Source organism: Lampetra fluviatilis, unplaced genomic scaffold (assembly GCF_964198595.1).
Source record: "Lampetra fluviatilis unplaced genomic scaffold, kcLamFluv1.1 SCAFFOLD_286, whole genome shotgun sequence".
NCBI classification, from domain to species: Eukaryota; Metazoa; Chordata; class Hyperoartia; order Petromyzontiformes; family Petromyzontidae; genus Lampetra; species Lampetra fluviatilis.
In genome coordinates this window covers 86328-101470 of record NW_027621486.1, presented here as the reverse complement: position 1 = coordinate 101470, position 15143 = coordinate 86328, and the positions used below count along the sequence as shown (strand labels likewise).

Genomic DNA, 15143 nt, shown 5'->3' with positions numbered 1-15143 from the left:
TGACCCTTATAGACAAAATGTCACATGTACGCACGACATCGGACAAGTATTCATTCTCAATTGTTGACGGGCATATTAACACAATTGAATGACTGCACTGAAATATGCTGCATTAGGTTACATCGTATTACCAAGAAGCTATTTAACAGTGTATGGACAACATACTATTGCGTCACTCTATTGTTCTTTTGGTAAAGTCACGTCTAAAGATAAAATAATAAATAAAATAAATAATTTGTTTTTTTTATCTTTAGACGTGACTTTACCGAAAGAACCATACAGCAATTCCTGCAGTCACGAAAGCTCCAAATTCAAGATACTATTGTGTCATTCAAAACGAGTAGGCCATTGCATGCTGGCATCTGGGTCAAAATTGATAAAAATTCTAAACATTACCTACAAACTCCACAACTGAGATGCCACATCAACCATCGCCCCCTACTGACAGGCTCTTGTCCACATGCAGGCCGGTGCAGGGCCACCACCTTGTGCCACACAGGGGCAGCTGCTACTGGGGATGCTCTTCGAGTGTTTGAGACGAGATACGATACAAAACTACGAATTGCCGAGGCAATTAAGCAAGCACAATATAAATGCAATTATGATAACATAGTGAATGCTTGGGAGCTTATTGGCATTCGCTCCTGGTTAGAGGTCTACCCAACACACAGGTCCACAAAGACTGGCCGCTCTTACCCTGCAGGTTGAACCTAGGAACCGAGTGTTCAACTTCACATTCTTGTCATTAAAGGCCTGTGACAAAGGTGCATCTATTGGAGCGGCATCGTCTCAGGCTTACACATCTACCGGGTCTCCATTTGACTTTGTATTGTCTCGGAGGAAGTCCACCCACACCTCCACTTCCACAAACTGCTGGGAGTCGCCTCGCTCTGCCTCACAGTCAGAATTCTCCTCCTGCTTCACGTTGCCTCCATCGATGCGAAGGTCCGATTTGGGAGTTGAATCTTCATCTTCACATTTTACCTTCACTTCTTCGCTCTTCACCATCACGTCTTCACATTTCACCTTCACCTCTTCATATCTCACCTTGATTTCTTTAAAAGTGTCCAAGCTGGGATTTTCTTCCAGTTCTTGTTTGATGAGGGATGGGCTCATTGCGGCACTTTGACTTTCACAAGCTGATTTCACACTCCACTCCTGGTGGATCTTCTGATGCTTGCGTGATCTCTGGTGTTTTTGAAGATGTGCTAACTGAGCAAACGCCTTCCCGCACGGAATGCACTTGAAGGGTTTCTCTCCCGTGTGTGTTCTCTGGTGTGCTATAAGAGAAGATGCATTTATAAACGACTTCCCACACACACTGCACTTGAAGGGTTTCTCTCCCGTGTGTGTTCTCTGGTGTATTACAAGAGTAGATGAACGTGTAAACGCCTTTCCACACACACTGCACTTGAAGGGTTTCTCTCCTGTGTGTGTTCTCTGGTGTATTACAAGAGTAGATGAATGTGAAAATGCCTTCCCACACACACTGCACTTGAAGGGTTTTTCTCCCGTGTGCGTTCTCTGGTGTGCTACAAGATGAGCTGAAAGTGCAAACGTCGTCCCACACACACTGCACTTGAAGGGTTTTTCTCCCGTGTGTGTTCTCTGGTGTGCTACAAGATGAGCTGAAAGTGCAAACGTCTTCCCACACACACTGCACTTGAAGGGTTTTTCTACCGTGTGTGTTCTCTGGTGTGCTACAAGATGAGCTGAACGTGTAAACGCCCTCCCACACACACTGCACTTGAAGGGTTTCTCTCCCGTGTGTGTTCTCTGGTGTATTACAAGAGCAGATGACTGTGTAAACGCCTTCCCACACACACTGCACTTGAAGGGTTTCTCTCCTGTGTGAGTTCTCTGGTGCCGTGTCAAATTTCCAGGACGATCCGTGCTGAATGCACACCGGTCGCATTGTTGCCTTTTTGCACCGAGCTGCGCCGACTGCCTTTGCTCCATGAGACCAATTCTGCAGAGGCAGCGACAGCTGCAGACAGAAACAAAGAATATCCACACCATCTACACGTCAGTATCGAGGCACAGAGGAATGCATATACACAGTCACACGTGACTTACACGTCTATAGTTATTCATATATTTATGATATAGTAAAAAAAAGTGTCCCAAATTCATCACACGGGCTGTTATGGTACACAATGAGAGGGCAAATGGTCATAAACATGCCTGGAAGCCCTCGTATCTTCAAAATGAACGTTAACCCGAAACTCAGAGCACACAATTTCAGCTGTTTGGCTTCAAAATAAATGTTTATGAAAGCTAAATTCAGCTGACATAGCAAAGGGTGTTGAAAATAATACTATTTGTGTCATGCACAAATGCATAATTAATGTTCAATCGCAACTTAGAGGTGCGAAGCCAGGCACAGATGTCCTTGATTGCTGGGATGAGCAGTTCCGACTTCAGCTGCTGCACGTGTGTGCTGTGATCACTTCCTGACTCCATTCTTACAAAGAGTTCCAGAGGAAAACTAAAATAAACTACTGTTTTGATATAACCTCTGTGCTCAATAGAGTTAATAGACTTTACTGCAAATACAAACTTGACACTGTCACACACTCAGAGGTGGAGCCAGGATTTTCAGGTAGGAGGGGAAACCCCTCCAGCAATGAAAAATTACAGGAGTTGTTAGTAAGTAAGGAGTTGTTAGTGAGTAAGGAGTTGTTAGTGAGAAAGGACTTGTCCCTTGCTTTTCATTCGACGCGTGTGATCGTCATCGCGCTCGCTGAACGTGTTGATGCCTTCAGGAAAGAAAAATAAACTTTTGTATTTTGGGGGGGGGGGGGGGGGAAATGACCATGACGTATGTGGCGTCAACCCGCATCACACCTGAGCTAAGCGCTCTGCAATGCTTACCCCCCTACCACATGGCTCTTCGCGCGCCGTACTTCTACAGCTGTTCACAGCGTGCCGGGAGATTTTAGGTGGCGCTTCGCTCCTGCCCGATAAAGTCAATGGCTTCTCGGAGTTTCAATACAAATCCGTGTGAAGAACGGGTACAACTGCCATCTTAAATATAAAGCAGAACTTACACGTGTTTGTTTGTGTGCAGCAGCAAAAACTCTCCAACGCTGAGCTCTGGCGTCATGAAATTTCACAGCTTATGCTGTCTGGAATGTCTAAGCGAGCGCCGCGTCATTCCCTTCCCGAGTGGCAAAAATCGACCTGACGTATTTAGGTAAATTGAAGTGTTTCGGCTTCTTTCTTGCAAGTGTAGTGGTGATACGCGCTGGGTGTATATGTCGTGTGCCAGCGCGTATGTACGGGTGTGTGTGTGGTGACGCGCGCTGACGGGGAGGAGCAGGCGTCAGTGCGCGGGTGGGGGTAGTGCTGCTGATTGGCTGTGTGCCGGTGACGCGCCCAGAGGGAGTGATCGGGTAGCAGCGCGGTGTGATTGGTCGGGGAGTGGAAACACGTGCTGAGCGGAACCGGATCGTAGGGATAGCGCGTGGGGATTGGGTAACTGAGGAGCGGTGCCGACGTTGAGGTCCGCATCCGCTCCGTCTCCCGGGAAGAAGGGGTATATAAGGTGATGCACAGAGGAGCAGGGGCAGAAGTGGAACCATCTAAGAATGAAGACGAAGGTGCAGAGATAGAGCCCGGAGAGGAGAGTAATGGAGAGTAGAGGAGAGTAAGGTATAAGTGTGTAGCCAGCGAGAGAGAACGGTCTACACGAGCTGAGTAATGTATAGTGTGTAGCCAGCGAGAGAGAACGGTCTACACGAGCTGAGTAATGTATAGTGTGTAGCCAGCGAGAGAGAACGGTCTACACGAGCTGAGTAATGTATAGTGTGTAGCCAGCGAGAGAGAACGGTCTACACGAGCTGAGTAATGTATAGTGTGTAGCCAGCGAGAGAGAACGGTCTACACGAGCCGAGTATGCATACGGTGTAGCCAGCGAGAGAGGAAGGTCTACACGAGCCGAGTATGCATACGGTGTAGCCAGAGAGAGAGATGCAAAGTCTACACGAGGCGAGTGGAGAGTGTAGCAGAGGCGCAGAGTCTACACGAGGCGAGAGAGGAGTGTAGCCGAGGCGCGGAGTCTACACGAGGCACAGAGAGCCGGCAGCACAGAATCCAGAGTCAAGAGAAGCGCATTGTGAAGAAGAGAGGCCACGCGTTGTATTGTTACAAGTCAAGATTTAATAAAAGAAGTGTGTTCCCGTCAAGGAGTTTCCTGCCGTCATTTTCCAATACTTCATCTGGCGTCAGAAGTGAAACGGGCTTCCAAGTATGGAGACGAGGAAGACCCGTAGGACCCACGGGATTGACCGCGAGGAAGACCTGGACGACTCGGGGCCGCTGGTGGCGGGGGGTGAGGAAGAGGACTTGCCCACGCTGCAGGGTCCGTCGACGGCGCCGGCCGAGCGACCGGGGACAGACGCCGGGCTTCGTGAGGCGCACTCCCGACTGGCGGAGCTGCTGCTCGCCGCCGCGTCCATCTTGGCGGAGATCAGCTCGTCGGGAGGAGCGGGGACGGTGGGGGACATTTTACAAGGTCGCCCCGCAGATTCCCGCCAAAACGAATGGGGGATTCCCGCCATTGCGCCTGGGCCTACTTTTGGCGGGAACGGCGAGCGCCACGTGGTGGTGGGTTCCCAAGCGCGCGCATCGACGTCATCAGCGCGCGAGGGGGTCCGCCATCTTACGTCTGCTGCTGGAGCCGCCATCTTAGACACCGACGGACAGGCGGAGAGGAACCACGAGGCGGATGACTTCATTTTTCAGCAGCGCCTGCCCACGTTGTCAGCCTTCAAGGCGGAAGGCGGAGACTGGGACCAATTTCAGCGAAGGTTTTTGGCGCATCAAGAGATGTCAGCGTGGTCCGATGCTACGGCGCTGCGGGCATTGCCCGCCATGCTGGACGACGATGCGCTCGCGGCCTTCAGGGCTGCACGGAAGTCGGACCGCTCCACGCTGAAGGATGCGCTGGGTTTGTTGGCCAGGGTCTACGGGCCTCCCTCTACGTGCCGCCATCAGTTCTACGCAAGACGGAAAGCGGCCACGGAGACCGCGCTGGCCTATCGCACGGCGTTGCTGGCTCTTGCTGATGCTGCGTTCCCTCGGATGGACGAGGAGGGCCAAGACGCGATGGTTTTGGAGCAGCTGCTCAAGTTGGCGCAGGACCTGGGGGTCCCTATCAACACAGCTGACGAGATTGATATTTCTTCTTTGAGAGTCGCCACGAGTATTCAAGCGCACGAGGCCCTACAACGGAAGCAAGGCGTTGGTTGCAACGCTGCTGTCGTCGCAGCCCCGGGTTTGGTGGTCGCCGAACCCCAAGTCGTCAGCCCACGAGAGGAGGCGTTCGCCACGGGACGACCAGGGGACTGGAGGCCGGGGGCCCGGTCGCCTCTGCGATCGGGCCGAAAGTCGGAGCAACCAAGATCTACTCCGACCCTCGTCACGTGCTATAACTGCGGCCTCCGGGGCCACGTGGCGTCCGGGCAGCGCGCCATGGGAGCTCGGCTGGACGACGACCGAGAGCCCAAGTCATCTCTACAATCCCCGGCAAGTCGCGGCACCTCACACGCTCGGCCTGTTTATTCGGCACACATGGGACGCCGCGTTGCGGCGGAGGAGGGCCGGTTAAGGTTCGGGGATTCGGTTCGGCGAGGGGGGTTCGGCCGGGACCAGGGAGACATTGAATGGGCGGAATTGGGGCATAGAATTGTGGCTGCTTCGGCGGGTTCGTCCGTTGTTACGGGATCTATTGATGGGGTTGAGATTAGGGTGTTAGTGGACACGGGGGCATCGGCAACTATTATATCGGACCTCATTTATAATATTCTTCCGGTCCAATGTCGTCCGCTGCTTCCAGTGGATGTGCCATTTTACGCCGCTAATGGGGGATCGTTGGGCATTATCGGTCAGGTTAGGGCGTCCATTTGCATTGGAGATATCAAATTGTCGGGACCCGTTTTCGTTTCGTCTTCTTTGGCAGTTCCGTGTCTTTTGGGCACTGACTTTTTGGCTAAAATGCCCATTAAAATTCTTATCGATCAACGATGCATTGAACTGCCATCGGGTCGCCGGATTTCATTTTTGACGGGCCCTACTGACATTCGGACGGCGTGCGCTACGATACAAGCGGTGGCGACGCAGACAGTGCAAGTGCCCCCGGGTTCACAGATGTTGATTCCCCTCCGGTTGCGGAAACCATGGGTGAGGGAGGCTTCGGGACAGAGTATGCTTTTGGGTCCTTCTAACAAGGCTGTCGGGGGTCTTGATTTATCGGTGGCTCACACTTTGGTGCGGGCTGACAGGGATCCGTTTGTGATGGTTTTGAACGCGGGGTCGCGACCAGCTGTCATTCCGCAGGGCACCGTGCTGGCTCACGCGGCGCAGGTCCCTGGGGATGATGGGTTGGTTGCGCAGGTGGGCTCGAGCCCCGCGCGGAACGTTGAGCCAAGGGAAGACCTTGAGTGGGTCCATTCGTTATGTGCCGCCTCGGACGATTTGTCGGCGGCGCAGTTGGGTGCGCTGCGCGAGTTGCTCATTGAATTCTCTGATGTATTCAGTAAACATAAGTATGACATTGGGTGCACGGATTTGTTGCACCATCACATTGAAACGGGCGATGCGGCGCCGGTCAGGCTAAATCCCTTCCGACTGAGTCCCGTGGAGAAGGAACATGTTCAGTCGGCTGTTAACGATATGCTAGAAGCCGATATTATTTCGCCCTCCTCTAGCCCGTGGGGAGCGCCTATTGTGCTGGTTAAGAAGCAGGACGGGTCCCTGCGATTCTGCGTTGATTTCCGTCGCCTGAATAAGATCTCTGTGGCTGACGCGTATCCGCTCCCCAGGATGGATGAGTCCCTCGATGCATTGTCTGGTGCGCGATATTTTTCGACTCTTGATTTGTTATCGGGGTTTTGGCAGTTGCCGCTCGACGAAGAGTCGAAACCTAAGACAGCATTTCGGACTCCAGGGGGGCTGTTCCAGTTTAACCGGTTACCCATGGGACTTCACTCCTCTCCAGCGACGTTTCAGCGACTTATGGAGCTGGTTTTGTCGGGCTTGCAGTGGGATACATGCTTGATTTATATGGACGATGTCATTGTTTTCAGTAAAACGTTTGAGGAACACCTCCGGCGATTGAGAGGGGTGTTCTTGCGAATGCGATCGGCTAAGTTGAAATTTAAACCGGCCAAATGTCACCTCCTTCGTAGGTCCGTTAGATACTTGGGTCACATTGTCGATTCTTCGGGGATCTCCACCGATCCCGCGAAGACGGATTGTGTCGGTTCGTGGCCGACACCTACGTCCGTTTCCGACGTGCGTAGTTTCATCGGGTTTGCTTCTTATTATCGGCGGTTCGTTGAGCACTTCGCCACTATTGCAAAACCCTTGCACGCTCTAACGGCGAAGGGAGTGAAGTTCAAATGGGGACCGGAGGAGGAGGCCGCGTTTCGCTCCCTCCGGGACGCCTTGGTGGGTGCCCCACCCTTGTGTTATCCCGATTTTGCCAGTCCCTTTTTGCTGGACACGGATGCTAGCAACACGGGCATTGGGGGGGTGCTATCCCAAGTCGTTGGGGGTGTCGAAAGAGTTGTCGCCTACGGTAGTAGGGTGTTGTCTCCGGCGGAGCAGCGCTACTGTGTCACCCGTCGCGAGCTGCTTGCCATTGTTTTTTTTGTGCAGCAGTTTAGGCCATATCTTTATGGTCGTCACTTTACAGTCCGAACGGACCACGCGGCGCTACAGTATTCATTGAGGGTCGCCCAGCCCTCGGGCCAGTTGTCGCGTTGGTTGGAAGTCCTCCAGGACTATCAGTTTACGACTACGTACCGTAAGGGGTTGCGACACACGAATGCCGATTGCTTGTCGCGGTTGTTGCCTTGTGATGAATGCGCGTGTTTGTCGGGATCGGCGCGCTGTAAACCGACGCTTGCGAGGGAGATGGGGGCACTGGCTGCGACAGCGGGCGCACCGATCGGGGATGATTCCACTGCCTCTCAGGGTCGGGACTCGCTGCTCTCGCTGTCGCTCAGCGAATGGGGCCGCCTCCAGATGGCGGACAGCTCGCTGCTAGCATTGCGCCGCAAGGTTGGGGGTCCCGAGGGGGACCAGGAGCGTACCGGCTCCTATGTACTTGAGCGGGGCGTGTTATTGAAATGGGACAGTTTGTCCCGGCGGAACGCACTCGTGGTGCCTTCCGCTGTGAGGGGGAGGGTTGTCTTGGCGGCACACGAACGCCTCTTGCACTCGGGAGTTAACAAGACGCTTGCCCTGCTTCAGCGTGACTATTACTGGCCGGGAATGGGAAGTGATGTGGTGCATATTCTGAAGGGGTGCGTTGAGTGCGCCAGGCGTAAACCACCGGCCGTGGCAGCTAATCCACCGCTGCAATCTATTCAGGTCTCGCGTACCAACGAGCTCGTTGCACTCGATATTTTGGGGCCCTTCCCAGTCACGCCGAGAGGGAATAAATATTTGTTAGTGGGGGTCGAATACTTTACCCGATGGCCTATGGCGTGGCCTCTCGCTAACCAGTCGGCAGCGGCTGTGACGGATGCCTTCGTCCAGGGCTATGTCCTGGACAAGGGGGCTCCCGGACGCCTGCTGACCGACCAAGGTAGAAATTTTTCGAGTAAATTGTTGCAAGAGGTGTGCGATCTGTTGGGTACCAAGAAGGTGCGTACCTCCCCGTACCACCCGCAGACTGACGGGATGGTGGAGAGACTCCACAAAACCTTGACTTCCATGCTGTGCCAGCAGGTGTGCGAGGCACATGTAGATTGGGACCTGCAGGTCCCGGGAGTCCTTGCCGCGTATAGAATGGCCCCCCATGCAGCTACGGGGTTTTCCCCATTCTATTTGATGTACGGTCGGGAAGCTGACCCGCCAATAGAAACGCAACTTGGCCTGTCCGCTCCACGAACTAATTCTAATTTGGCAGAACATATTAAGTTTAATATTCACAAGCTGACAGAGGCGAGGGAGGCCGCGCGGCTTAATTCGCGGGCTCGCCAAATTGCTAATGAACGGTTGCGGGCACGGAAGGTGTCCATGCACGAATGGAAACCAGGTGACAGGGCCTGGCTGCATTGCCCTCAGGCACCCTTGGCTACGTCGCCTAAATTGTTGAGACCGTGGAGGGGACCCGTGGAGGTCGTGCGCGTTGCACGGCCCCAGTGCGTTCAGATAAAGTGGGGAAAGCGCCGGTGGTACGTTCACCCCTCCCGACTGAAACCGTTCTCGCCTCCATATGGCCTCCCCTTGTGTCGTGATGGCCGGGCGTGTGACGTGACCGGCGACCCAGAGGGGGAAATGTCTCTGCCTGATCCACACGTATTTTCGCCTGATCTGCTCCCAGGTGTCTCGGAACTGACAGCTGCCGATCACCGGCGGCCGGATCTCCGCGGCGGGGCCGGCCCTTTCAGGCCCGTTCCGCGCCGTCTGGAGCAGCCGGAACCGCCGGACGGTCGTCAGTGTCCCGCCCCATACGATGGACCAGCCAGACGGACTCGCGCCAGGTCGTGCTACTTTGCATGACCTGCCTCGTGAGGAGTCGGGGCAGTTGGAGCGCCTCGTCACTGCGTGTAGTCGCAGGGACGTGGGGCGCGTTCGTTTCGAATTTGCTCGTATCGTGTTATTGTTGACTTTTCGGGTTCATTGTCAATCTGTACATAGTTATTCTTGTTGTTGTTGTTGTTGTGTTATGTTACGGGGCACACTCGGGGGGTTACGGGGTTTTTTTTTTTTTGTTGGTTGTCGTTTTATCGTCGCGGTTGGTTGTTGTTAGCAGCCGGGCCGGCTGCGAGCTATGTGGGAGGGGGTGATGTAGTGGTGATACGCGCTGGGTGTATATGTCGTGTGCCAGCGCGTATGTACGGGTGTGTGTGTGGTGACGCGCGCTGACGGGGAGGAGCAGGCGTCAGTGCGCGGGTGGGGGTAGTGCTGCTGATTGGCTGTGTGCCGGTGACGCGCCCAGAGGGAGTGATCGGGTAGCAGCGCGGTGTGATTGGTCGGGGAGTGGAAACACGCGCTGAGCGGAACCGGATCGTAGGGATAGCGCGTGGGGATTGGGTAACTGAGGAGCGGTGCCGACGTTGAGGTCCGCATCCGCTCCGTCTCCCGGGAAGAAGGGGTATATAAGGTGATGCACAGAGGAGCAGGGGCAGAAGTGGAACCATCTAAGAATGAAGACGAAGGTGCAGAGATAGAGCCCGGAGAGGAGAGTAATGGAGAGTAGAGGAGAGTAAGGTATAAGTGTGTAGCCAGCGAGAGAGAACGGTCTACACGAGCTGAGTAATGTATAGTGTGTAGCCAGCGAGAGAGAACGGTCTACACGAGCTGAGTAATGTATAGTGTGTAGCCAGCGAGAGAGAACGGTCTACACGAGCTGAGTAATGTATAGTGTGTAGCCAGCGAGAGAGAACGGTCTACACGAGCTGAGTAATGTATAGTGTGTAGCCAGCGAGAGAGAACGGTCTACACGAGCCGAGTATGCATACGGTGTAGCCAGCGAGAGAGGAAGGTCTACACGAGCCGAGTATGCATACGGTGTAGCCAGAGAGAGAGATGCAAAGTCTACACGAGGCGAGTGGAGAGTGTAGCAGAGGCGCAGAGTCTACACGAGGCGAGAGAGGAGTGTAGCCGAGGCGCGGAGTCTACACGAGGCACAGAGAGCCGGCAGCACAGAATCCAGAGTCAAGAGAAGCGCATTGTGAAGAAGAGAGGCCACGCGTTGTATTGTTACAAGTCAAGATTTAATAAAAGAATTGTGTTCCCGTCAAGGAGTTTCCTGCCGTCATTTTCCAATACTTCACAAGCATCAATTTTTTCAGGGTTTTTCATTGAATTATGAGGGAATATTAAATTAATCCAAGACAAGAATCCAAGTCCCGGGCAAAGCCGGGTAGTGAAGCTAGTTACTAATAAACCCCAATGATCCTATCGAAATTACGGATTTCTATCGGATCGTTGGGGGGGCAAGTGCCACCCCACCCCCACTGGCTCCACCACTGTCACACACTGTCACGGTTCACAGGTGGTGGTGTGTCCAGACCCACGCCTGGCCACCTTTAACCTGCTCAGTATTAATGCTTCCTCACTCCACCAAGTAATTCATTGAGGATCAACCAACACAGCCGAGGCTGCGTGTCTCTCTGTGGTGAGATGTTCACTACCTGTCCTGGCATACAGGAAGTCGTGGGTTCCATCCTGACCCTGACGCCTGCTGTATATTTGTAGTTTACGTGTCTCTCTCTCTCTCCCCGTGGTCGCGTGGATTTCCTTCCCGATCCCCGGGTTACCCCTCCACATGTAGAGAGTGAACACCGCCACGCGTCTAGAGTGAACACCGCCACACGTCTAGAGTGAACACCGCCACGCGTCTAGAGCGAACATCGCCACGTGTCTAGAGTGAACACCGCCACGTGTCTAGAGTGATCACCGCCACGCGTCTAGAGTGATCACCGCCACGTGTCTAGAGTGATCACCGCCACGTGTCTAGAGTGATCACCGCCACGCGTCTAGAGTGAACACCGCCACGTGTCTAGAGTGAACACCGCCACGTGTCTAGAGTGATCACCGCCACGCGTCTAGAGTGAACACCGCCACGCTGTTGACGAGCCTCACCTTGTTGTTGTTGTTGTTGTGGGCAGGTCGCTTCTGAAAACAAGAGCGGTACAGCAGCTCAAGCGGGCGTGGCCTGGTAAAAAATGAAAAAAAACTGTGTGAATATTTAAAACAAAACAAAGTTACAAAGTAGCGAGCCAGGTGAAGGGAAATTAAAACTTAAGCAGAGAGAGAGAGATGACACAAAAACACACAGAGAGAGACACACACATAGACACACAGAGAGAGATGACAGAGAGACACACAGAGAGAGACACACAGACACAGAGAGAGATGACACACAGAGAGATGACACAGAGACACACAGAGAGAGAGAGACACACATAGACACACAGAGAGAGATGACACAGAGACACACAGAGAGAGACACACATAGGCACACAGAGAAACAACGCCTCTGTGTTGAGGCCTTAAATAGAGAGAGGGGGGGGGTAGAGAAACTAGCACGTCAATGCAAGGCCGTAGCCATGGAGTCAACATTGGGGGGGACCAAATATTCCACGGGTCTGGGGTCCCCCCCCCAGAAAAATATATAAATTTGAAAACTATTTTCCTGCCATTTCCTCCCTAAAATATTTTTAAAAGTTCACTAGCACATGGCATGGACTTTGTTTTATTTGATACAATAATGTCTAATAGGGTATTGTAATACATTGCTCTGTTTTTTCTTTTTAACCTTTCTTGTTTCATAGTATGTAATGGCAGAGATTAGGGATTCATAAAGTACAACGCAATCCTATAAACAGGAATCTATGCATTGTGATATGAAGACAAGTCCAGATTTCGTGGCCAAGGTTTAGCAAATTGTTGTCTTTATTAACAGAGCATCGCAATTATTATTTACAAATATTTTTACAGACATATTATACTTATTATAACATTATAATTCATAAATATTAATATAATTATTATAACATATTATACTTATTATAACATTATAATTATTATATATTATAACATAATATTATACTTATTATAACATGTTATAATGACGGCCTTGTGTCAATGAGAGACTTGGAGGTTTGGTGACTGCACAGAGAGAGAGAGACACTTCATGTAATGCAACACAGAGAGTCGGTCAACACACCAACTAACGTACTCTTAGGTTTTTTCGGTAAAGTCACCACGTAGGTAAAAAATGAAATTAAAATTAATAAAAGTAAAAATAGAAATAAAATAATAGAATTATAATAAATCACGCCTCACTTGATGAAGCAAATTATAGTCTACATTATAGACTGCCAGTACACTCACCCAGCTTAATAACCAGGCTACAGTCTACATTATAGATTGCCAGTACACTCACCCAGCTTAATAACCAGGCTACAGTCTACATTATAGACTGCCAGTACACTCACCCAGCTTAATAACCAGGCTACAGTCTACATTATAGACTGCCAGTACACTCACCCAGCTTAATAACCAGGCTACAGTCTACATTATAGACTGCCAGTACACTCATCCAGCTTAATAACCAGGCTACAGTCTACATTATAGACTGCCAGTACACTCACCCAGCTTAATAACCAGGCTACAGTCTACATTATAGATTAAATTAATAAAAACGCCTCACTTGATACAGCAAATGTGGCTGTGACGGTGCCACCTGATGACGGAGACTTGTGTTGCCTCCGAAACGTCGTGATTTGTTTATATTTTATTTCTATTTTTACTTTTATGAATTTGTATTCATTTCTTACCTACATGGTGACTTCACCTAGAACTAACGCATCGCCTGGCTGATCGCGTTCTTCCACAGGTTGCTAAACTATCTTCTTGATTCTTTCGGTAAAGTCACTTAGAATGGAAATAATAAAAATAAAAGGGAATATTATTTCATTATTTCCATTCTACGTGATATAAAACATAATTAAATTGTATAGTTTTATTGTTTTATTTTTTTATTTCTATTCTACGTGACTTCACCGAAAGAACCAAGAATATGAATCACTGCAGTCACGAAAGCTTTAAATCGAAATTGCTCAACTAAGCGAGAGAATTGAAGCGAACGCGACCAGGCGAGGGCAGGAGGCAAGGCCCCGCGTTGTAAAGTTCCAAAGTGGACATCGCTTCCATGCTCGCTGCTACTCAATTGACATCCCTACGAGAGAGAGAGCGAGGCTCTACCTCGGTAAACAACAACAACCACAACAACAACAACAACCACCACAACAACCACAACCGCGATGAGAATTTCTCACCTCAGATTTCAGTTCCCGCGCGGAGCGTCAACTTTCCGTTACCTCGTGACGTCACGCGGCAGCAGCAGGTGACATGACGTCACTTGTGGGGTACAAGACACTCCCTTCCCACAATGAGCGGCTCTGTAACTTACATAAATTATGTTAATGAGCCTCGCCCAATCGTGGAGGGATGGGCCGTTGGTGCCGAACCGGTCACAACGAACTCGTGACGTCTTTCACGAATAAATTATGTTAATAGATAACGGAAGTGACCCAGGCAGAGGTGACGTCACGCTCCCTTGAGACCGGTTGGGGTGAAATCTTTGGTGACATGACGTCACTAGCAAGGTACACCTCCCCCTGGCGTTTTACGCCGATGAGGTCATGCTGAGTGGTGACGTCACGTAGCGGGATTAGAGTTTAAGTTGATTAAGATTAATTTTCCATTGCTCCCTCCCTTGAACAGAGACCCCTTGGGTGTGTGAGCTCGGCTCAACAATGTGGACATTATTGTGTGTACACACACATGGACAGTGTGTACACACGTGTACATTGTGTGTGTGTACACTGTGTGTGTACACTGTACACACTGTCTGTAAACTGTGTGTGTGTACACTGCGTGTGTACATTGTGTGTACACACTGTGTGTGTGTACACTGCGTGTGTACATTGTGTGTACACACTGTGTGTGTGTGTGTACACTGTGTACATTGTGTGTGTACATTGTGTGTGTACATTGTGTGTGTACACTGTGTGTGTACACTGTGTGTACACTGTGTGTGTACACACTACACACTGTGTGTACACACTGTGTGTGTACACACTGTGTGTGTGTACACTGCGTGTGTACACTGTGTACATTGTGTGTGTACACTGTGTGTGTGTACACTGTGTGATGGCTGGGTGTATGGAATTTATGTGGTTGAGGAATTGGTCTAGAGCAGGCCGGCCATGTGGCCAGATGACAAAAGTGGCATCTACGTACCTCTTCCACAAGGTCGGGCGTAGAGTGGCAGTCTGGATGGCGTCAGTCTCAAATTTCTCCATGAAGACGTTGGCTACAACCGGAGATAGGGGGGAGCCCATTGGGGTGCCCTCAGTTTGCTTGTAGAAAGTTCCATTCCAGGTGAAGTATGTATTGGTTAAGCAGTGTCTCACCAGGGGGGGTACCCCAGCATTCAGGCTTTGATGAACCAAGTCTTCAATGATTGCGATGGTGTCAGGTACAGGAACTTTGGTGAATAAGGAAACCACATCAAAACTGACAAGCAGGTCGTGTGGGGACAGGGAAACGTCGTGAGAATTGCATTTTATTATGTTTAATTTTTATTATTTTATTATTTCCCTTCTACGTGA

General features: G+C 51.0%; 1 protein-coding gene across 2 annotated transcripts; it reads right to left on the bottom strand.

Annotated features, from left to right (window-relative positions):
- Nucleotides 1-294: 294 nt before the first annotated feature.
- On the bottom strand, nt 295-13864 carry LOC144955318 (uncharacterized). 2 transcript variants are annotated; one of them, XM_078885569.1, is made up of 2 exons: nt 13806-13864; nt 295-1987 (listed from the first exon to the last, which is right to left on the bottom strand). In XM_078885569.1, exon 2 carries the CDS (start codon nt 1957-1959, stop codon nt 796-798), a length of 1164 nt encoding a protein of 387 aa, XP_078741695.1. In that variant the 5' UTR covers nt 1960-1987; nt 13806-13864; the 3' UTR covers nt 295-795. The 2 variants fall into 2 exon arrangements, with proteins under 2 accessions (XP_078741695.1, XP_078741694.1); XM_078885568.1 differs by lacking the exon at nt 13806-13864 and adding an exon at nt 11605-11673.
- Between the last annotated feature and the right edge of the window lie 1279 nt (nt 13865-15143).

Excerpts from the sequence above, each read along its gene's own strand:
- LOC144955318 (XM_078885569.1), bottom strand. The coding sequence starts at position 1,959 with ATGGAGCAAAGGCAGTCGGCGCAGCTCGGTGCAAAAAGGCAACAATGC.